At 32.9% G+C, this 25,216-nt stretch overlaps 1 protein-coding gene across 2 annotated transcripts in view; it reads left to right on the forward strand.

Annotated features, from left to right (window-relative positions):
* Window positions 1-507: 507 nt before the first annotated feature.
* LOC107191207 (vegetative cell wall protein gp1-like) overlaps window positions 508-25,216 on the forward strand; it is a 49,191-nt gene continuing 24,482 nt past the window's right edge. The window contains exons 1-3 of one of the 2 annotated variants that reach the window (XM_015580185.1): window positions 508-608; window positions 16,676-16,832; window positions 24,651-24,751. In XM_015580185.1, coding sequence (XP_015435671.1) covers window positions 16,708-16,832; window positions 24,651-24,751 — 226 coding nt within the window. In that variant the 5' untranslated portion in view covers window positions 508-608; window positions 16,676-16,707. Of the gene's footprint in view, window positions 609-16,675; window positions 16,833-19,811; window positions 19,907-24,650; window positions 24,752-25,216 lie in introns of those variants that run through there. The other variant, XM_015580187.1, reaches the window with a different exon arrangement.

Below are 25,216 nucleotides of genomic sequence, written 5' to 3' on the forward strand. Positions count from 1 at the left end.
ATACGATGATACGCACGCTGAACGGTGATACGATACGAAGATACGCAACAAATGGATACGCACCTTCAATGTTTATCCTAACGTTCAAATAATCATTCTAATGAGATAATTGCTTAAACACGCATTCATTCCAACACAGGAAATAATTATGGTATGCTCAACATTGAAATTTTCATATTTATCGAACGAAAAAAAGAAGGAGTAACTAGTTGTTTATCTTTTATTCGTTGTTCGAAATTCGCCGTTACCAATTTTGCCCTTTTGTGTTCTGGACTCGTCGGCACGGTTAACAATTAAACGAATTATTGACGTGTCACGGTCGAACAGCGAATCTCAGTTGGAGTGTGGTCAACAATTTTGAAAAAGAAAATTTCAGGAAACGCGCAACAAGTTTCCCACGTTTGCCAGGAGCGCGGTCAGATGTTGAGATTGGCGAAGGGCGGGGGTCGAAAATAACTAAAGCCACGAGGAAAGGAGACCGATTCGACGTCTCTTTCGATTAGGAGGGGGTGGTTCGCTCTCGCTGGTGCTCCGGTGCTTTCGCTTTTCCGAGTCCAGTGTGTTTCGCCATCCGAGAAACCCGCGTACGTTGCGTGTCAAACGCAAAGGTAGGTGTTCGTCATTTTGTGCTCGTCTTGTCTTCACGTTGCACGCGCGTCCAGATTCTTCGTCATTGTGTCTTCTTCGGGGATATTTTTCACGCGTGTGTTGCATATCTTGCATCTTCTTTTCGACGTTAGTTCACAATTACACACCATTATTCTTATTATAGTACTGATCTTTGTACTAGTTGAAACAGAATCACTTTTATGTCGAGTTTGATAATTATTGCGGGAGCAAGTGGAAGAATATTCTGTTTAATTAAAATTTGTACACCCTTACTTTACTGCGAGTTTTTATTTGTTGTTCCTTCTTCGATTTGATTCTTGATAGAAGTAAGTTTCAATAAATAAATTATACATTTTTTAAATGAAAAGTTGTTTGCTTCCGGAATTTTGATCGAATATCTCGATGTAAACACAAATTGTTTTCATACTTCAACTACAGGAAAGACGGAATTTCGTTTGTGTACGTTTATTTCCGAGCGCTTTTGGATAAGGTTTAGTGTGTGGCCTTTTCCTGTCTCGTTAGAAAAAAAATATTTTCGTGCTGCTAGTGTCATTTATTGAGAAGTCAAACGCGTGACATAAAAATAGGAATATAATATAAAGTGAAAGATTATTCTTAAATATACTCTTGACTCCCACCGTTAATATTTTTATTGCTGTTGGTAATTATTACTTTTTAAGAAGAAGAAGAAATAAGATTCGAAGATAAATATACAAATATCATGCCTTACAAACTTTTTACATCATAAAATTTTGTTGATTGTTTTGTGCATTCTCTTTAGTAATTCGTCAATTCTTTTTAATTTATCTTCTGTTGTGGAAGTAATGTAAAATAATAGGAAATAAACAGATTTGTACAAGCATATAAATTTCCAGTTGATAACACTTCAAAGTACACTGCAATTGTATCTCATTGAAGTCCGTTTGCGTTGGAATTTATCGTGGTTCTTAATATTTTCGGTTATAACCATGATGAATCACTCTGTCCACATAATTCTAACCAAACGATCCTACCTGACATCAAAGACAGAACGTTGTTCGCACATTCTTTATGCGATATTTATCTGCGTTTTGAATACATGACAGTTACCACGGTATAGGTACTGATACTATCATTTAAATTCACTACAACTTCATTTAAATTCACATTATCCTATAAATATTTAATATTTTTCTTTTGTATAAGGTTTTTCTTGTTAGTTAAAAGATACTTGATTAAAACTTGATTGCTATTCGTTAGTTATTCCCAAATATAATGGGTCATATCAGGCCCGAATTCAAATTTTTGAGGAGGGGGGGGGGGCAAAAAAGTTTGGTAATAAAACATACAAAAAAAGTACTAAAAATAGCAATTTAATCTAAATAAAATTAAATAACATTTACTCATAACGAACAATGCTTCGTTATATTTTAATAATTTCGGTCTAATTTATTTTTACATTTAGTGCGATTTCTAATTACTTCAAAAAGGGAAGCAGTAAGGAAAATTTCATTCAATTATTTTTTGACATAAATGGAAGGCTTGGATCAGGTCCCCCTGCAAAGTGGGGCCCGGGTCGCAGCCCCTTAGATCCCCTTGATTCGGCGCTGGTTCGTATCCAAATGTTCAAAATGACTTTTCTTTTAATATACATATGAATAAAAAATCACACATTTCTCACTCGTTTGCTTTGACCCAAATGGTTTACTATCGTCAAAAGTGGGCTAAATATTACTCAGTAAGATAGGTGAGAATTTGGTCAAGTAAATAATTACTTCAGTACACTTATACTCAGTGAATTTCTTTTTGTTCATGTAATATGTCGTTAAACTTTGTGAGCATAGTTGAATAAATAATGAGTAAAAAGTTCCAATGACATTTAGTTATTATTCGAAACTTTTTATCTAGCTACATGCTGATGCAAATTTCAACAAATTGTGGTTATCATACATGCAAATATTTGTATTAAACGCGAGGAGATAAGAAGCACGTTTCGGTTGTTTCGTTACTGTAATTCCAGTGTCTTCAACAAATTCTTCTTTTTAAAGTATTATAATAGCCATCAATGCTTATAACTAGAGTAAAAAATATACATAAGTGAACAACACCTGTAAGATATTAAACAAAAAAATGAGGAAATAATATATAAATCATATCACAACAGATATACACTGAACATGAATCTCATAGAAATTATAAATCTACATGTAATAGTCTTACCAAGAGAATTAGAAAACGTTGTAATGTTCAGCTAGAGGAATATTCAGGCCACTATTACTGTAAAATCGGTAAATATAAAACAAAATATCCACAAACCTACCTATCCATTTAGATATTTTCTGTCGTACCTTTTCAAGCACCACGTTTTGTTCACTTTATCTGCATATTTTGATGAATGATCAATGATTTATGTAGCAGTATAAAATGTGTGACATATTTATTAAATAATAAACAGTATTATAATAAGAAAAATATTACAAGAGTCGTTGATATACAGGGTATAGATAACGTTCGCCACGATTTATCGAACATTTCCGATAATAATCAGTCGAAAATATTTTATGAACAAAAATTAGTGAGTACTCAATCGCCAACAGATTACAAAAAACCTTTTCTTCCATAAAAAATCATGTTCACTTTTTTCAAATTGCCCCACATAATTTTTTCTATCCCTTATTATAGGTAGCGTCGAGACAAATTCTGGGATGTCGTATAAAGTTATTTTTCTGAAACAATTTACTTAGGAAATCATTCTTAAATGTAGTAAGATCTTTTATTAACGCCCGAGTCAACTATGACCGTGCATAAATACCGTCAAGGTGCAGTTGGAACGTTTATTAGTTGTTCAATAAGAATATCATTACGCACCTTGAACAAGAGGTTAAGTTGATGACCAGTTTGTTCACTGTTTACATTCAGTTACTAAGTATCAGTTAACATTTAAGAACAGTTCTTTAATTATTAAAACATTTCGCAAATTATTAAAACAAAAAATCAACTTTGTATTATATGACTGAATTTGTCTCGGTGTCACAGTATAGTATCGAATAGAAAAAATGATATGATGCCATTTCAAAAAGTGAAGGTGACCTTGATTTTTTGTTAAAGAAAAGTTTTTTGCCAATTTCATAACATTCTTTTGTTTATATTGTCGAAAGTGTCCGAAAAATCGTGGCGACGATGAACACTCTGTATATTTTACTGTAGTTTAGACGGATATGATATAGTTAACGGGAACTTTCTGGATTCTCTGTATATTTCGACGCTCCATAAGCGTCGAATCATAGGAAATTTATTTTCCTTCAACCGTACGTTGTATTTTCACGGGAATAGCTGCCTCCCCTCTCCCGAGCTCCACTTCCGCTTAAAAAAAACCGCCAGTGAAGCGCGATTATGAAATCCGTCGGATGTGTATGTGTCAGTAATTGTGTATCCAGTTACGTTACGATTGGCTCGTAACACTTGTACGCTGTTCAATAAATTGTTGCATTACTATTCCTTGAATTAAAATTGGTCTAAGCTAAAACAGAATCTAGGAAATATACTTACATGTTTCTTGATCGTTTATATGTGAACTACTGGTGTCAAATTAATTTACAAGTTTCTCTGATGAAGAATACAATTAAAAATTAAAATCTTAGTATGGGCCAAATTAACGCGAACATGAAGGTTAGTGCGATCATTGGTAACTGTCGTCTGAAATGCATATTGACCTTCCCATTAGAGGTGCTATCTACCTTGGATGATCCACTTCGGGATTAAGCATTATTCGAGTAAATTTTTATATTTCTATAAAACGTATAGAAAAAGGTAAATACTATTTAATAAATAGATTTCACTTTTAAAGAATCAAATACGAATATTATCATGGTTTTGGTATAGTCTCAATTATAGTGGAGTTATTGAAAGCTACTGAAAATCTAATCAATCTATTAAACAGTAATGATATTAGTTGAAGTCATTTATTGAAAAATTGATACTTTATGGTATATTCAAAATTGATAGATGTAAATGTGAAAATTAATATATTGATTTTGTTGTATTTACAGAGTGATGCGTAATTCGTGGTAGAAGTGAAGAAGGAAACATTTATTCGTGTAAAGATAAATAAAAATTGCGACATAAAGATTTTCTATGTGGATATTATATCATTTTCCAGAAAATCAATTTTAAGACTCTGTTAGATATACACGTGATGCACTACTGGATCATTTATCTCATACTTCTAATTATTGCAGAATATTTTTATTCGCCTTAAAACTTATAGATGTTGTTAAAAGTATGCTGTTATTAATTTTTCACAAAAATTAGGTATAAACTTAGGCCGACCAAATGAAAGCTTTTAATCGTTATTTGACTTGTACTAAAACTTCTTCCAATGACAGCCATCTTTATTATGTAAATAGTGAAACCAATGGATAATCTGTTGACTATTAAAAAAGTCGAAATATTTACCCAAACATTAACAGAACAATCTTATTGAAGATGCACTAGACACAAAAATTCAAGAGACTGACTCACAAGTTACGAATGATATTCGATCATCGCTTTCAACACCTTTACAACTGAATATGATGCAATTGGCATAAAGCGGCAGCAAAACATTGCACTTCGATGTGAACAAATACGCTCATTTCACTGCCACTGGCCCTGCAAATACATACTCCGTATTGGTCTATGGGTTCCTTAATATGATGTTCTTAATTAATAGTTACATACATTTTAATCGATACAAAATATATATTTTTAATACGTTCATTACTAATTAACTTGTTAAAAGATAACACATTGAGTCTAAAAATTAATGAATTTTTTTACATTAATTTTGATAGATGAACACCTTGTGATAAGTCAGCAACTCTGATGATTTTATGTGGGAAATAAATTGAAAATGTCCAAGCAAAGGATGCTATTATGAAGCTTAGACCTGAAAAAAATACAGTTTAACGATTTATTACGAGTGTATACCGAAGCATCATTTACATCAGCGTACATTTATTTATGGTTATTTCTACGTATGTCTTTTCATAATAATTTAATATAAATTACCATTTAGAAGATTGTACATACTGTTGTAAGTGGAAATATCAAGCAATCAACAGACACTTTAATCGGTATTTAGAACCATTCGTTCTGAAAATGAAGCATTAATAGCGAGTTCACTTTGATCATACGTCGTTGTAAAAAAAAGCCAGTCACAACAGAAGACGTAGCCAAATGTTGTCACGCGCAGTATTGTAGCAAGAAACGTTAAAATAAACCGCGTTACGCATAACACAATTACGCATTAATAGTAACTGTGCAACAAATAGCTACAAAATTGGATGATTGAAACGTCACAATTAAACTGCGGTTGTTTATGCAAATTCCAATATTTACAGGTTAATTTTCGAAAGTCAGACATACTTAGGTTGATAGTAAACTAATGACTTTATTAGATATTATTAAGATACCTATTTTATTATAAATGAAATGTTATCTATTGTAAAAAAAAGTGGCCGATGAATATTCATATTTTTGTAGCGTTTATTGATTTAATAATTTAATAATTTCTTTTCATTTTAGAAGTTTTCTACAGGGTGGATCACGAAACTTAATCAGCTGAGATTATTCTACTGCTACCTGTTCGAAAATTTTTTGCATGCTTAACCCTCAGTGCAAACGTCATAAATAGAACTAAGCAGTCGTTATTAACCGTTTATGCAAGTGTATTGCAGCTGATGGACACTATTTTGAATATCGTTTTAATTCAAGTAAATGGCATTTTCTTAATATTTCTTTGGTTTAGAGGAAGAAAAAATTATTTGTTATGCTGTTTTCCGAATTCGTGTCAGTATCCGTTAAACGACGGGCGTAAAAAAATTATACGCTTATCCATAAACAAACTAAAGGTGACCTTGAAAACTCTGGGAAAAAATGAGTTGACAAAAAATTTGGTACAATCAGCTCTCCTTGAATCAGGTTATACTAGCTAAAAAGATTTTCGATCGAACAGCTAGCAGTAGAATAATCTAAGCTGATTACGTTTCGTGGTCCACCCTGTTTACTACATTTAAAGTAGCGTCTACTATAGCACGTACCAATTTTTTAATGTCTAACCTTCACCATAGACAAACGACAGTTGTAGTTTCAAAATTTGTCGTCTAGACGAAAAGATTCGAATAATGAAACAATAATGGAAAACTTCATAACTTGATAAGTAATACAAATTTTAAAGTATTCAAGATTTATGGCTACTAAATAAATGAAATAAAATAATATTGAACTTTGACTGAGTGAACATAGTTCTTTATAGGATCGTTTATTTATCATTATTATGATAACAGCAGTAGTAATAACAATAAGAGCCACATTATTGTAATATGATGTACAGAAATAGAAAACGTGTATTATGATTTGATGATAGTAACCGGATCTTATTACATACGTAATTAATTATAACACTGTAACATATGCATATTATTTGTTTTTTTTTTCAAGTGGTGTAAGTCCACTTTTCTTTATTTCCAGATATTTGAAGTTTTGCATTTCACTCTATCCAAAAATATTGTTAAATGCTAATAAGTTTGTTTTCTACTTTTAAGTCTTCAGACATGTTTAGTTTTATTATGTGACCATTGTTATAAACATGAAAATTTACTTATACCACATTTAAAATTAATAAATTTATGAAAATATGACTAATACTAAATTTAAATTCATATTTCAATTGAAGTAGACTTTTCTGCAATGTAATTCTACAATATAAATAATAATAATCATAACGAATACAATGAAGTAAGTCTATTACAATGAGTTTCATAAAACAATAATCTAAAAAAAAAAATGAGAGTACAATCCTAATAATAATATTAATCATTTTTACTCATATTTTATTCATTTTAAAAACTGGAGGTATGTAAGGCAATAAACTCATCATATCATTACATTTAGCTGATGTAATATACCTTGGATTTTTATAAAACGGTAATAATAGTACTTCACTGAAATTTTTTTACCTTCGTGTGTGTGGGGAGGGGTGGGGTAAATGCAGGACTTCAAAATCTGTATTATCTTCCATCGATAAGTTCTTTTAAATCTCATCTAGTAAATCTTCAACCAGTTTATAATTTCTGCGTCAGTATTTGTCTGTCTTTTTAAAGCTGCCTCTTCTAGTGATTTCGTTGAAACGTGTTATGTAAATTAAGTCCTTGTTACTTATATTAGTTAAAAAAAAACATCTATGCAATTCTATTTAACAGCCAAAATTCTGTTGATCAATCCATAAAAATATTTTGTACTGTACCGACTTTGTTATTATAAACATATAAAGAAGACTATCTATCCGCAGCTGAAACTACCTTTAACTTATTTTTTCAAAAATAGAATTTGTACTATATATGAAAAAAGCAGCTCATATAATCGTGAAAATATATACCGAAATTATGCACAACATTATACGTATTACATAATTGTAACACTACAAAGTATATGCAACAATGAAAAATTGTTTATTGGAAACAGAATATAAAAGACGAGATTCGGCCGTTATGACAGTTTACGCAGTTATAAACTGCAATTCTCTGCAAATTTCATAAAAGTGGATATCCCGTTAATAACGAGGAACAATGTTAAAAACCGTAAAGAGAAAAAGAAGATAAATATAAAACAGATCAAACAGATAATTTATGCTGTTATAAAATTTCAATTCTACGTAAATAGCGTGAAGGCGGGTATCACAGTAAAAATAAGATAAAACCAACAATAAAGAGAAAACATTTCCCAATATTGACACGGCGAAACAAAGAGTCGATCGTTCCCGTGAAAAACGTACGATTTTCTCCGAAACGGTTTTCGCCTGTCCTGTAACTCGGTTACGCCGCCGTTTGGCCGGAAACAGGCGAAGAATTGAAAAACGAAAATGGAAACCGGGCGTTTATCTTATGAAACTTTCGGATTCTCTCTGACGCGTCCCTGCAGCCACACCGGTAGTCTACCGCGGTTATTTTCGCTACGAAATTCCTCCGAATATATCTACATCGTCCGCAAAATCTTCTACATCCTCTCCGCCCTCCTCCACCCCGTGACCCGAGAACTCATCCGCGCTTCTGGGTCGTATTAGATTACAACGGGAATCGCGGATTCGACGGTTCCCGGATACCCGGCCAAGCCTTTCGAAAGATTCCCGCGCGACGATTAGTCTCGTCGGGACACAACGCATTGCAACGTGTCCGGCGGCGTACCACCACCGTGCTCTCACGCGGTTCATTTATGTAACGTCGATGATCTATTCCAAGTATCATTGGTATTCGGACTGGTGCTGGTGTTACAAGATCGTTGAAAATTCGAGAGGCTCGTGCCAGGACGAAAAAAGTGTTCAACGAGACACGAAGTAGACACCGTGTTCGAAAGTTATTTGAGCTTTCTAGGACCCGGGGGTTAACGGACTTTGACTTCTGCTTTCACTTTTTTTGTCGTTTTATAGGATTCACCCATGACGATTTTTTATTCGATTTATCATAATTTTCTTTGCAGCCTATTTTGTTTAAACATTCCGTGCAAACGGTAAAAAGGTTAATGTTTTTATCTAATATTTATCGGTCTATTATATTTCGGCTTCTTTTTAACGTTTTTAAGGTTTTTAATATTGAGAAACCTGCTATTTATTTTGTTACCTATAATTTCAATCTAATTAGCAATGAACATTTTGAGTGTTATGAATGTAGCTTATTCGGCATTGGGATTTTGAATGGTTAACATTTGGCGATTTAAATTTATTCTTTTAGGATTGTATCACTGGTAAGATACCAGATGATGGTCGCGTGGCGATATCATCTTCGGGTGGGTTAACCTGTTATAATTACTAAAAAAACTGTACAGACAGATGATTCATAATGTTGGAAATCAAGCAATTTGTTTCCTACGATATTTCCTAAATGTCATGAAAGTTTAATAAAACTTTTGTTTTATTACATCTTGTAGGGTAAAATTTACTATAAATGCATACACATCCACAGTCTATTAATAATAAATAATCTTACATGTAACATAATCAACGTATGGTTGCCTTATTACATTGAAATGGGTTAGTATACAAAATGACCCATTCGTGATGAAAAGTAATTTTTTATATTTAGTAGAAAGATACATGTAATAATCCTGTAATAAGTAAATAGAAGAACATTGTATAACAAATATAGTCTATCCATGAATCGTCACAGTAAATTAAAAGTTCCATATACGCCTCCGTCTGTAAGTCACTGAACACTTGATTAGTTTAAGAAAATTCGAAATGTAAGAGAATTGCAATTTCTTGAAGAAGCTTCCTTAATTTATTCTATCTTCGTAAGATAGTGTTCTTGAACATATCTCAAACATCTTTCAGAATTATTTAATAAAAATAAGAAAATAATGATCAATTGTACACTATGTAACACTATTCACTGTCGAGCCAATTTAATGCAGAAGTTAACGACGAACTAATAGAAGTGATTACAGACTGATTTGAGTGGAAGTCAGGGGAGAATTATTTTGAAAAATTCACCGTTGAAGTGTCACAGTTCATTTGTATAACTATTCCTGAGTGAAAGAACACACTAATTAAAGACATATTTCAAACTGTACACACAACACTGAATATAATTTACAATTTTCTCTGCAATGTGCACGGTTAATAAGAATTCTTCTGCATTTAATAACGTAAATGTCCTGTAACTTACGGACGGGAGTGTATAATATAACCTATTGGTGATCAGGTAATCACCATAAATGATCAACAAAAGGACTTATACACAGGTTTCTTTCTCGAATAAATTTACAGAAATATGTAATTGATGAAAAGCCTTAGGTGTTGTGGCCTGTCTATGGTTACCCCGAAATATTTAATAGCTATACTTATAGAGCTTATAGCCTATTTATGATCGTTGAGTTCTAGCCAATAAAAGGCCTTCTAGACAGATAACCCTCCGACGATCATTTTGTTATAATTGCTAAAGGTAAATAAATCACGGATGACATGGTCAGGCATAGTTCAGTTTACAGCAGCCAGGAAAGTGCACTGAGCCAATAGATAATAATAATAATATACAGACCAATCTTTAGTCAAATAATTACTTTACTAAAAAAAAATTTACTATAGTCAAATAATTTATATAGGGTATCCCCAAAATCATGGTACACCTGGTCGAATAGTGATTCCATAAGAACATATAAGCCGGAAAAAAGAATAAATTCTTTTCGTTTCAGGTTTAGTCTTCGAGAAAATCGAAATTAAAAATTAATCTGAAACGCGCATTTGAACATGGTAGTAAGCAGAAACGGAATGCAATGAACAGACGCGCTAGCCAAGTTCTATACAATTGCACGCGCATCCAGTAGATTTTGAAATTCGATTATCTCGAAAACGATGCGTTAAACGAAAAAATGTTATTCTTTTTTTTTTCGACTTATTTTTGCATGTAGTATCCGGCCGATTGTACCACGATTTTGAGGACACCTTGTATACACTGACCTACCAGTGATTACCCCATAATATTTCATGAACATCAGAATGGAAGATATAATTCATTATTATTTCATCATTTTCTGTCGAATATTACAGTTGCGTAACCAACGAATAGATTTAAACAGGACAGATAATTGTTAATAATAAAAAACGTATCCAATAAAATTCATCTATTTAAGGTACCACTACTATACATAACTTTGATTAAAACATCAATTCCTACATCTTTAACTGATCTACAAGAATACACCTTAAAAAAGCTAAAAATGAGAAGGGAAACGGAATGAAAAAATGCGCCACCACCACATATCCAGACAATCAACAGCAGCTACACAACTATAGAAAATATACCACCATATGTGTCAAGAAAATAACAAATTGCGATTTCCTGAACCAAAACTGGACACACAAAAATCACCCATTCTCGTTAACTCTCGAGAAACAGTGCTCCAATTTGCGATAAATGTAACGTACAAATAACAGTCCACCACTTAACTATACATTGCAGTAAGTATTCGAAATTACGATAAAAAACAAGATAAGCTAAACTACAACTTAAAGGAGATCTCCAATCATAAGAAATACATCCACTGTTCCAATTTCTCAAAGACACGAAACTACTTACACGTGTAACATAACTGGACATTGTTGTCCCTAATAAACCTTCGTAGTCAATGCGACATAAAAGAATGAGGGAAAAAAATATTTGCAGCGGCGAGTGTTTTAGAAAATTCACCTGTGTCCTAAATGTTTTCAAAACTGAGCTGAGAATAGATATTTCGTATTTTACAAATTGATCTAAAGAAAGGCGCACAATCTCGTGTACATAAATACCGTTGCCAACGATGATTCACATGATCGATCCAATGTTATGCGGGGATGAAGAACAAACAAGTTGGGGAAGTGGGTTACGAATCATCGTCCCGGTGTTTCGGGATCGTTCATGAATGTTTGGTTATTCGATATCCAAACCAGAGGCCGGTCACTTCGGTGTTTCGCCTCGTTCGACCGAAATTCGTGCCAAGAAACGTATAGAGGACAACGCTAGGGAACATTTGAAATAAGTTTCTAAAGAATGATAAAAAAATCAAATACGTACATTATTGTTAAAAAGTTTGGGGTCCTGCATTGTAGCATACTTATAATTAGAATAATTAGATGAAAACATTTCCCTTGTGGTTCAATTATGTATACTTTTTAAAGTTCGAGACTTTCTACTGAATATACAGTTTGTTAAGAAAAGTGTTGGATACTTTTACAGGTTGGATTGTGTGTCTTGCCAAACTAACAAGGGAAGGTTCCGAACCCGAAAATTTTGATTTTAATAAAACTTCGCATGAATCTAGGGCATATTAAACTATGCTTAGAGGAATTTTTTTTTTCGTGCTCGTTTTCATTCTGAAGGGGTGAAATCAGCCCTTAAAGTTTTCGCGCCTTTTCGTTTTCTTGATATAACTTCGTAACGGTACGAGATAGAGCAAAACTGTAAATACAGAAATTGTTTAGTTTTTTATGATCTATCACATTACTGAAAGAAAAATTTTCTATGATGTGTCATTTATAAACAAAATAATTTTTTTTATTTTATATATAAATTCTAAACCGTAAGAGATACAGGATGTCAAGTGTTTATCTCAATGGATAAAATATTGATCCTCGACTGTACAAAAAATTATGTATGTTGAAACTCAAACACAAGGTACAGATGACCTTTTCAATTTTGGTGATGACAATATTCACCCTTCACAGTTTTGTTCTGAAATTTATTTTTATTGGCCGACAGGTTGTTAGAATTACAACAGTTGAAGGTAAAAACTTAATTTTTCGATTGATTATACACGTTCTACAGCTTAAGTAAAGTTTAATCGACCATAAATCTGTCAGAATATCCAAAGCGTGCCGCAAATGATACTTTTATTCGAATGAAAGAATATAGTATACAAATTCCTTGTTAAAGAAAACAGTGAAAAGTTGTTGAATAATGGTTTAATAAAACCTGAGATTGATTGAATAATATTGTGACAAAATTTCATTGAGAATAATGAAATAAAGAAAGAAATTGTAAAATTTCGTTTTAGTCATTGATAAAATGTAAACGTATTTATGTTTTACGTTCTATTGTTATAATTTGTTATGTTGACATGAACAGAAATTTTTTTCTTTTCTCATTCCCTCGTTTAGGATGCAACACAGCAATACAATTTTAGAACACATTAAACTTTATTGCGAGCTTTATAGTATGGCTATGATATTTTATGGCAATTGTCGTCCGTAAACTATCTTCATTGCTCTTCATCGCCCAGAACATGACGCATCGTATAAACAAAACTTTCCGATTAAAATTTCTGAAATTGCATATAATGCATTTCATCCTTAACTCAAATGTGTTTTACGGTTTCTGTCACTATAATACCTCTACGAAAATCAACAAGCAATACATATTTTGTTCGACCTAATGCAGGTAGGCAACGGTTGCAATGACTGTTGCGTCTTGAACCGTCAGTATGGTCGAAAATCTGTCGTAAACGGGGATTCTTGGACAGCTTCGCATCACGTGCAAAATAATTATTCACTGTCCCTAAAAACAGTTATTTATTGTATCTCAACGCTGACGTCCACGAATCCCAGAAAACAATACATAAGCCAAGCCCCACTTCCTCCACCTTATACCACCACACAAATACACACAACAAATCGTAAGCTGATCCGTACCATCGAGCGACTACGTATACAAACATCACACAGAATACATTCCACCGACAAAGGGTACATATTCAGGAGTCAAAGAGTACACATCTATCATTCAAAGCAAACACAACTAAAACACACGTACATACACATACATTACCATGGGCGTAGCCAGGTTATCAGGGGGGGGGGGGGGGGGGGGGCAAAAATATTAACACATCGACTGCCACAGTGAAAAAGGCTGTATATAGTCAGACACATTTTATTTTGTTTTTAAAGTCACAAATCGTGGAAAATGTATGCGTGTTGTTAATAGAGGCTGTTGGTTGTGCTTCAAATTATACTGCAATTATTAAATATTACGCAAAAATTTTATAACTCTGTGAAGGGGGGGGGGGGCAAAATCCAACATATGCATTACACTTGTTACATTTATTAAAATTTAAGTGTGTTACCAAGTCCTGTTAACTTACTCAAAATCACAAATCACCACCATCTTTATTCACACGACCTTCTAACGAGCTGCGCGATATTAATTTATCAACGTGCAGGGGCGAATCACGAGCTTATCGTGAGCAGCCCACAACACATGTTAAGTATGCATTTCCTTAACTAATGTTGTTTACAACACCAAACAAGTGGGAAAAGGTCAGCATACAATTGTAGACACATCTGTTGATAATATCATATATTAGGTTATTGCACATGTCAGTTGGTCAATTTAGTGATAGGTATATTTGACGTTACTTTTATGAATGAAAATGATTAATATGTATAGTTCCTTTCTTTATTGCAGAATTACACAGTGTACTTTACTTGTTTCAAGGTACTATCTAACATAACAATGAAATCACTTATATTAAACACTAAAGTTAATTAAGCTAAAGACACGTACATAAAAAATGGATATTTAAGCCAAATTCATAAATAAACTTCATAAAAATGTATGTCAATTTTTGTTAAAAATTACTATTTAGCGATGATATACGCCACGATTCTGCGGAAAGATAACTGCTAAAAGTACCTTTGAAGAGTCATCTTCAAATTCAGTACAATAATTATGTAATCGATAGAATAAAAATGTAACATTTGTATTTCAGTGAAAAACGTGTACAGGGGCTATTTAATGTAGAATAATGATTATTCAGGAGTTTTAATCGTTTGATGTTTCAAACAGAAATTTTAATTAATAACAACATGCAAGTCATACATGGATCGCGTCACTTGGTTGGATAGTATTATTCATCCAGGTTTCTTAAATTATATACGACAGGCTGGCTATTGTTCAGTCTGAAATAGATATTGTTACTACCTCTACATAACGTATAATGCTGTTTATACATGGTCTTTAATTAATTACTACAAGAAGGCCATGTGTGAATCATGCTGAAATATTCAGTTAGAGACAAAAGTATTCAAATATTTCGAATGTTATATTTGGGAATTAGTAATTCGATTGACTTTCCTGTATATTTCTTTTATTGCATTAGTACAGATTTCTTGCAGTTATGGCACGCGTGTAAAACGTAACCGAATAAAAACTTTAACAAAGTTCAATATAGTTTTTATTTTCTTTTTTAGTTTTATGTAATAAAGTAGTCGATATAGGCAATACATTTTTTTAATTTTTGTCTATCTCTCAAATTCATTATAAAATTATGTATCTGCAGAAACGGCCATATTTAAGTGTAATTAACAATGTACAAAATACGGTTCTTTTCGTGTCTACTTTCTTTATGTATGAATACTACTACATCTCGCACTATACATATATCACTTAGAAATGTATTGTTTTATATGAATTAGGATAATATCGTAAGCGCAACTGGATTCTATTATAGAGTCTTGAGTCTTTTAAAAGGTAATACTTTTGATATTTGGTGATAGGCATTATTTTTGTTATTTTATTTTTTTGACGATCGCCATTAATATTTTGGTGATGGTCATTATTTATGTTATTTTATTTTTTTAATCGTATATTCACTTCAAGTTGCTTTATGTTGATATTTAGCGCGGGATTTGGAATGTCTAGGACAGGTCAAAAGAACATGTTTCGTAGTTATTTCACAATTGCACATATTACAGACTGGAAGATTTTCTTAAGAAATCAAAATTTGAACATTCTGCTTCTTGTGTAGGTAATTAATGAAATTACTGCAACCGCATTCATTTCAAACAAAAGACCTGAAAATTGCGTATTAAATCCTCCCAATCCCAATTCTCGTTAGAATTATTTTCGTGTTGATCAGAACATGCAGCTTCGTGCAATTAGTTTTGGCAATAGTTCGAAAGTCGAGGGCAAAAGATTTGTTACATTCGCGGAATTAACGGCCACAGACGTTAAATTAATGTTCGATTAGCCGAATGATTTGTATAAGATCGTGTTGGGTTGCCAAAAGTAATGATACTAATGCCTTATTTGTTTGGACTAGGCTGACCTACTTTTCTCAAGGATATTGTGATTCCAAGATTTATGATATTTTAAAAGCTTGTTTCTACATGGTTTGAGTTACAAAGAATTACTGACAGACGATATAAAATTGACTCTATTTAGGTTCTTAAGAAATCAAATGTTTGCCAATTATAGAAAAAAATGCCAGCTTTCAAGAGAACAAAATTTCGAGAAGTAATGGTATGTTAAGCTAAATATAAAGAAATTGAGGAACTCATGAACTGTTCAATTTACTGTCCCAGGTATAGCACAATTTTACTAGTACAATTAGACTGACTCATCCATTGCCGATATTACAATACTGTCAAGGCTTTCTCATAATTAAATATTATAGTTGAACTTCCTTATCAGTTTTTTAAACTGCTGACGGAAGCTTCATATTTCAGACGACACTGAACGCGTAAGAACGAATACATTTGAATATATTAGAATTTTCTAACTGTTCATTTTCTGTTGTTTCCCAGTGTCTAAGAACTGACCCAGCAGAATTGCAGCAATGTCCACTCAAAGGACAATGTTAGTGAACAAGCAGTTCAACTCTCCGATCAATCTTTATTCACCGCAAACAATACAGGAAACTTTGGATAGACAGACCCAAGTTTTGGCTAACGGTGCAGTCGGGTAAGCAAAATTACGGAAATGTCAACGCACAGTTGACGTACGCTACTAAACAATATTAACCCTTAACTACAAACGACTCGTCTCAGCGATGAATAATTCGACAACGACACTTTGCAATTCATTTCATATCCAATTGAATGTTATATTTTGTTACTGTGTTGGAAATAGTGTGCCACTTACTGTTATTTGAAGGTGCTCAAACGCTGGAACTTTAATAAGAATAGTGCTAGTGGAAGAAAAAACCAAATTTGTCTCTGAGCCGAGTGGTCTCTAGTTAAGGATTAATCCTCGAAACACATACTTCAGTTTTACACAATACATTTATATTAATGCATTCTTTTAGTTTTAGTATCATTATAATAATTCGGAAAATTTTCCACATTCGATCAAATATACAGTGTGACCCGAAAATCGTGGTACAACCAGCCAGGTGGTGATTGTAGAAGAAAAAACTAAGTCGAAAAAGAAGAAGAAATTTGTTTCATTTAAGGTGTCGTTTTCGAGAAAATTAAATTTGAAAATTAATCTAAAACCCGTATATTCCTTGTGTTGTAAGTAGAAACGGAATGCGTTAGCAAAGTCCCATTCAATTGTACACGTATCCAGCAGATTTAAAAATTTGATTATCTCAAAAATGAAATCTTAAATGCAAAAGTGTATTCTTTCTTTTTCGAATTATTTTTGCATTAGAATCATTACCCGGCCGGTTGTACGAGGATTTTGCGGACATACTGCAGACTTCAATCAATATGTTATGCGTATAAAGAATTCAAAATTCATCTACAAAATGACTGCTCCGAATTATTCGAACGATATGACTTTTCGAGTTTACGACAATGTTTCAGTCTCAACTAGATACACATTTTATGGCTCTTAGTCGATGGTGTGTATTATTTGGGGAACGTGTTCCATCGTTTTTGTCAGCTACTTGTCATAAATGCACAATAAAACAAGAATATTAATGTGCCACTAATAGACCGTCTTGTGACTATTATGAACAGTTTGAATTTTTCCGTTAACCATAATGTACTAGAGAAATGTTTTCCCTTTTATTATTTCATTCGGACATAATAGAAGGTTAACAGCGCCAGAAATTACACAGCAAATTAACAAACAACGAGACAGAAGTCTGTAACTTTTATCAGTGAAACGGCATTTAAATGAAGTAGGCTTTGTAGGTAGAGTAGCTGCAAGAAAGCCATATTTATGCGCAATAAATAAATAGAAAAGACTATATTCGGCAAAGTTATACGAAAATTGGACAAAAGAATAGTCAAACAACGTTTTATAGATCGACAAGTCCAAATTCAAGATTTTTCAAAACAACTTTCTGTTTTCCTAAATTAATGAAAACGTACGAAAATTTTTGTTCAATGAATATTTTCGAATATATTATCTTCGAGTGTTTGTGAAACGTATGTATCGGTTGTCTTGAGGATGAAGAATGAAGTCCTTAAGCATCTCCAGAAGATCGATTTTCATTCGACTTTAGTTATTACTCTTCCATTTATACTGCTATGTAGACGTTAAATGCTATTTTTTCACCATTTAATATAGGCTACAAATAGGAGATAAAATCAGGTGCTGTTATATCGAAATGGATTATTTATGATACACATATATGTGGGCATTTCTTTAAGACAGTGCAGGTGTCCAAATACATATAAACGGTAATGAGAAATGAAATACTTAAGGGATTCAAAGAAGCTCGAACGGAACGGAAACTGTCCTAGAACATGATGTTGTATCCATTTCCATTTTTCAGCAATAACGCCTAACGTATTAAAATATTTTATCGTGATTACTCTCTACCAATTATTACCGAATTGCATAATTTTACAAGCCTATTGGAGAGTAAAAATAATAAAGAAAATATACATATACCTACCTATAACATATATTTCTACAAATTGCTTTACAGAAACGTTACTTTGTACAAACAATTATAATCCGTTCACAACTAAACGCAAACAATTATTTTAACCAATCAATTATTATTTTTACGAAGAAACATATAAAGTCACTTTTTTAAAAATAAAATTAACAATTAGTTCGTAAAACATTGTTTCCGTTCAATTGGATGGTTTTCTAGAATAACATGAATGCAAAACAATTTTTGTATTTATCATTGCCGTTCATAAATATTTAGACACACCTTCTAAAAGAACTGTAAAATATGTCGTAAATAAATCATTGCGATGGAAGTAGGTATGCCCAGGGGCTTCTACCGAAACATTACATACCGGTATTATACCGGTATTTTCGGTTGTACCCTCGCCTTATATAACCCTATATGTATAAGCCGTACCCTTTTGGAAATCGAAAAAATACCGATATTTATTTCGGTTTTCGGTAATATATCGGTTTCGGTGTAGCTTTGTTGGCATAATACCGGTGTCAAAATCATACCGGTTTAAGTCCCTGGCCGTATGCCTATAGTTTTCCTCTCCCACTCGTAGTTAACGTTCATAGTATAGTACAGTAATGAAAATCTTTAATTTAAAGTCGATCTTTAACATTTGTCTTGAATGACTTTATTGATTCCATTAAGTGATATAAAATTTTATTGATTCCATTAACTGATATAACATCCATGCAATAATGATCACAATGATATCTATTGTAATTGGAAACTGTTGCTTCAATCCATTTTTGGCCAATTGAATAAATACTCGCGTGGGTTCCCCGGTCGCCATCTTGACATTCTCGAGAATCTGTCGGAATAATCAACCACCTTGCGTCAATCCGTCGTCTACACGTCGTTTGAACGTATACGTATCGATTCTCGTTGGCCGAGTGGATGCTGACCGGTTGCAGGTTGATGAATCAGCAGTCTGGTCGTCATTGGGCGAGTCGACTGTTATTTTCAGAGGGCCGAATCACACGGGATAGAAATAAACCCCGCTCGGAGGCTGGCCGTTGCGCAAAGCCCGCGAACGCTATCGTACTTGACTTAGTTTCGCGTTTGGTGGCCTCGGGGTTGCCTGGTTCACCGGCAGTTTTCTCGCGTATCGCAGGACTTCCTTTCTCGCGCGTTCTCTTCCGCTCCTCGTCAAGATGCTCACCCAAACCAGGTGATTCTTAAATACTAATTCCGTTGCTTCTTCATTCTTCAACGTATCACGCCATTTCACAAATTATTAGATTTTTCCGCAAAAAATGTGGCCGATGTTTTTTCTTAAACAAAATCATTTTTCTTCGTCAGAATAACATCCGATAGATTTTACATACCTTTTCTAACGAAATACAAATGTAACTTTTTGATTGTCAATTCTGTTCTTGAGAAATAATAATAATTTTCAGTAAAAATGACTAAGGTTACAGATACGCAAGAGAATCATAATAAATGTGAAATAATTTTTTACTAATATTGATGCTAAAATAACTCCTGCATTTGTGAGTGATGGCGATATTATAAATTATCTTTGTCGAATATTTTAATTTGCAAACATAGTGACATGTAAGAATCGCTGAAATTGGCCATCTAATGTTTTCTTGATCTTTCGTTTATTAAGATGTTGAAGGATTTGTAACGATATAATGATCGTTAAACTGTAGACTTCTATTAGTTCTGATTTTGTGATGTACCGGTTCGTTTTATTCAACACAATCGACAGTTCCGTTTAGAAATGGCGAATTCTTCATTGTATCAATCTGATATTGCTTAATTTTGAAAACTATAAATGTCACTAAAATCAAAATGGTTTTAGAAAAAGAGAAGAAAAAATATAACAGATGATGTGTAGGTATACATGTTACAAATAACTTAACGAGAATTAATTTCTTCTTTTTACCTTTTTTACATTTATTTTTTATGTTTGATCTAATTTTAATACGAAAAATAAAAGTCAGAACTTAAGGAGTATGTATGTTGAACATTGAATGGCTTCAGTCCTAGAAACTATGAAATAAACATAAAAAAATACATTTCTCTTTAATAATTTTAGAGGAAACAGCGGCGCTTCTTTATGATAAATAGTTAATCATCTTCTATTTTACAACAGCTAAAGGTGTATTAAATTCAGCGTCACGCAGATTTATTCTTTCCTTATTTTTAATAGTAACTAATTAATAAAAGAATATACACCGCTTGTTTTCTTATCGATGTTACATACTATCTATTATCTATTTACTATAAAGAATTTATAAACGTATTACATGAACAAACTTGTGAATTTTTTGAATCGATCAGAAATCACAACACAATCCTCGCCCCAAAAGGTCGCAAATTGGATTCACAGCACTTAGTTACTAACTGCTCAAGCCGATGTGAATGTCTAATTAACTGAACAACAATTATATTTTAAATTGTGTTATATATGTACGAACTAATTAGTCTGTAACCGCCTTAAAGTAAGTAAAACGTGTCAAAAAAAACTGTTTAAAAGTAAATGAAACGTGTTAAAAAATCGTGTGAAAGTTAATCGTTTAAAAAAATACCGTGTAAACAGAGACCCAGGTGTATACAGTACTCACATTATACAATTTATCATCTTCATGTAGTGTACTGTTTATGCTTCGACAACTATATTCAAAAACTAAAATCTTCTTAGGTTTTTCATTTTTTTAAATTCGAATTTAACAGTTTACACATACCTGTATACCTGATGTAAAGAGTTATTCTTCTTATCCTCGAGGAAGTTTAAATATGTATATTCTTTAGGTGTTATGCTACGTAAATTGTATTGTAAGACATACAGCAAACAAAATTATAATTACAGTATAATAATACAAGGTTGTTACTGTTCTCGACGTCGAAAACTGTTCTATGCAGAACCGTGCTAAATGGGTATTTATCGTAAAATGTTTTTTTTTTCATATAATAAACTATTTTCGCTTATAAAACATTTCTTTCTGCCATATTTTCATTTTGTTTTATAACATGTATTATTGTTGGCACATTGATGTTCATGAAAAATTGAAAAACGTCTTCATATAATAAAACTAAGTAAAAAATTCATTAATACCGTTCAAATGGATTTATGCAATGCGTGTATGTTTGTCAGTGTCAACCATATTGGATATTTGCTGTGAAAGAATAACACATTCATGGGCGAGGATCGCAAGGCGTAGATAATTCTATGCGTGCAGACGTCACGTGGGACGAACGAACATATTAACACGTTCTTATCGACCCTATCACCTGTAGCCCCTATCTGTAAGTTTGGGGCGGACACCCAAAGGCAGAGATCAGCATAATATCATTGTTATTGGTTACCACTTATTATCGCCGACATCTGAGGATTCGTCGGGGCAATTACGACAGCTATTCTCAAATAATCGCGTGTGACCCACATGACCTCTGCACACACAGAATAATCCACGTTTTACAACATTGAATGCGAACACGTTAAGACGTTGACTGCCACAGTAAAAAAGGCCGTACGTAGTCATACACGTTTTATTTCGTTTTTTCAGTTAGAAATCGTCAAAAATATATGGCTGTAGTTAATAGAGGCTATTGGTTTTGTATTAAATTATACTGCGATATTACATTTATGCAAAAATTTTGTAACTGTATTTAAATAATCCAGCCTCTTTGCAATATCACCCACATTGGAGTGACGTGGCAGTCAAAATGTTAAATGGGGGATTTACGGACCGATATACAGAGTGACATGTATATAACTGGCGGTACAACCGATTAGGGGATGATTCTACGTGAAAAAATAAGTCCAAAATATACAATAAAGTTTTTTTCATTTAAAACTTCGTTTCCGAGAAAATCAACTTTGAGCGATAGGAGTTAGCTAGCATGTCTGTTCATTGCATTCTATTTCTACTTACTACATACCATGACGAATACACGCGTTTGCGATTAATTTTCAAAGTCGACTTTCTCGAAAACGAAGTCTGAAATAAAAACATTATGCTAATTTTCGACTTATTTTCCACGTAGAATCTCTGTCCGGTTGTTCCACCAGTTACATGACACCCTATACATACATTCTTCGATGCCGAAATAAGAATTTCACTTTCAGTAATTCTAATTTTCAAAAAAGTTAAAATTAAATTATATTCATGCATCACTGGTATGTTTTACTTAGGTCTACGTCCCTGCTTTAAACTAAACGTAAATGTTTCAAAAGTATTCGATACGTAACATTCGAGTACATGTTTTGCAATGTAACACTTTGTCGACAGAATCCATAAAAGCACGTGATATGTACATGGTTAGATTAGAAAATACTTTATGTAAAATAACATAGTAAAACGTAAGTGTCGCTGTGTCATTTGGGGACTTTCCTTTAATTTTACGAAAAATTATTTTATACAAAAGTGAAACTACGTATATTTAAACGTGCATAACTATTGTTAAACAGAACAACTTATCTGCATTTTTTGAAGATACGAATCTCACCTTTTATTTTTCGAATAAAAATATAATATTTTATAAATATATTATATAAGCTATAATAAAAAATACGAATAATACATCTAATGCGTATTAAAGTTTTCCTAGGTTTTTACTATCATTTCTAGCGACGTATCAAGTGTTTTGAATACTTACCGAAATCGAGCAGTTTGAGATGCCGCGGTGTCGCATAACTTGATTAAACTGCATACAGGGTGTACCAAAAATGTTGCAGGTCCCTGAAATAGGACACTCGTGAGGCGATATGGAACAAGTTTTTCCTTAGCAAAAATGTTATCCGAGATCTTGTTAACGACTTAGTAACAAAAAAATCCCAACCAATCAGAGCGCGAGTCTGCCGGCCGAGTTCCCGCGATAAGCTTGTCTACCAATCGCAGCTACCGATGGGTAACCAAGCCGGATTCAAGCCGACCAAATCAAATAACGTCCCTAGGCCTCGGAGAGGGGAGATGATATCTGATCCCTATAAGCGACTCGCGATAGGAATTGTATGTTATTAAATACAATTAAATAATATACGGGTCCGACCGCACTCGGAAACCGAACTGCGTTTGTCCGTATTCCAAGGATTAATTGCTTATATTGAATTTTGTACATACATCCCATTATTATCATTATTACCATTATTCCCATTAGTATTATTATCCATTGAATTTCCAACTTAATATTACGCACAGACCATTTTCAAGAAACAAAGTGAAATTATTCGTTAATTATTGGGTTTACGGATAATAAAGAACAGTACCTTTCTCCTCAAAATTTAACGCTCTTCGATATTTTCGCATAAAAAATATAGCATTCCATTTAAAAAACGAAGTTGACCATCAAATCTCCTAAACGTGTCCACTTACACAAAAAATATATGCATTACATAATGTATCCCTCCAAACCATACAACTTTTCTCTGAAAAGTTTTTCGTTTAATGCATACTTTAGAAGTTATTTAGGGTGAACTAGTTGCGTGGACTTCCCTGTATACTGTTTGTTCTAGACCAACTCCCGTCGAAGTCACAGTTAATAAACTTCTTCTAACAAAAATTGTCGTTTTGGATTGTATATAAAGATAGTTTATTCTTATATACGAGTAGTGTTACAAAGATTACATATAAAATTAATTTAATTGAATTCTGTTTGTCTAAAAGGTTAATAATCATCAAAAAAGTATTGATTATTAATCTTATTAGTCAAAATTTTACATGTAATAAACGGTCTGCGGCCGCCCCTAGGTTTGGTCACCCAGGTGCGGTGGCACCTTCTGCACCCCCTCCAGGAACGGCCCTGTGCATACTTTAAAACATATTAATTACAATGGTCTTTGGAAAATGTTTTTAACGTATTAGTCTTCATTGACTAAGTGCTAATTTAGTGTCACTCTTTACGCAAAACTGAAATGAAATTTGTAGTCCAAAATTGCACAGTACAAGTCTTTCTGATTTTCCTAGGATCGACTTCAACCAGTTAGCCAAACCGACGAACTTACAAAACAGTGCGGTTCTACGGATGCTTGAAGAGGAAGAGGCCAGGCAACGAAGCGGTCAACCATGTGAGTATTTATGTAATAAATACAACTACTGTCATATTTCCATTTCCCCGAGATGTCGTTTCTTGCTACCAATTATCTGGTCTCTGCTATATACGATAATGTAATAATAAATCGGTGAATGATCCGAGAAAATTTTAACACGGACATTTTAAGACACTCGAGCAGTTCTTTGAGAAACTTTAATCCTATGTCTACAGAAAGATTATGAAGTCTGATTAATGAAATACGTTTTGTTGGTTAATTGCAATATAATTCACACATATTAGTCTAATTAACGAAGAGTTTACGTTCAGATGATGATCGTTTAAAAGAATTTTTATTATTATGTAGGTGTGTATACATATAGTCATAAAATATCATACCATTTGATTTATGTGTACCATATTTATTATTGATAAAATTGGTGCAAATTGTATTTAGCCCTATTTCTGAAGAAAATAATGAAGAAATTACTGATTGGTGCAC

The sequence above is a fragment of the Dufourea novaeangliae genome, unplaced genomic scaffold (assembly GCF_001272555.1).
Source record: "Dufourea novaeangliae isolate 0120121106 unplaced genomic scaffold, ASM127255v1 scaffold235, whole genome shotgun sequence".
NCBI classification, from domain to species: domain Eukaryota; kingdom Metazoa; phylum Arthropoda; class Insecta; order Hymenoptera; family Halictidae; genus Dufourea; species Dufourea novaeangliae.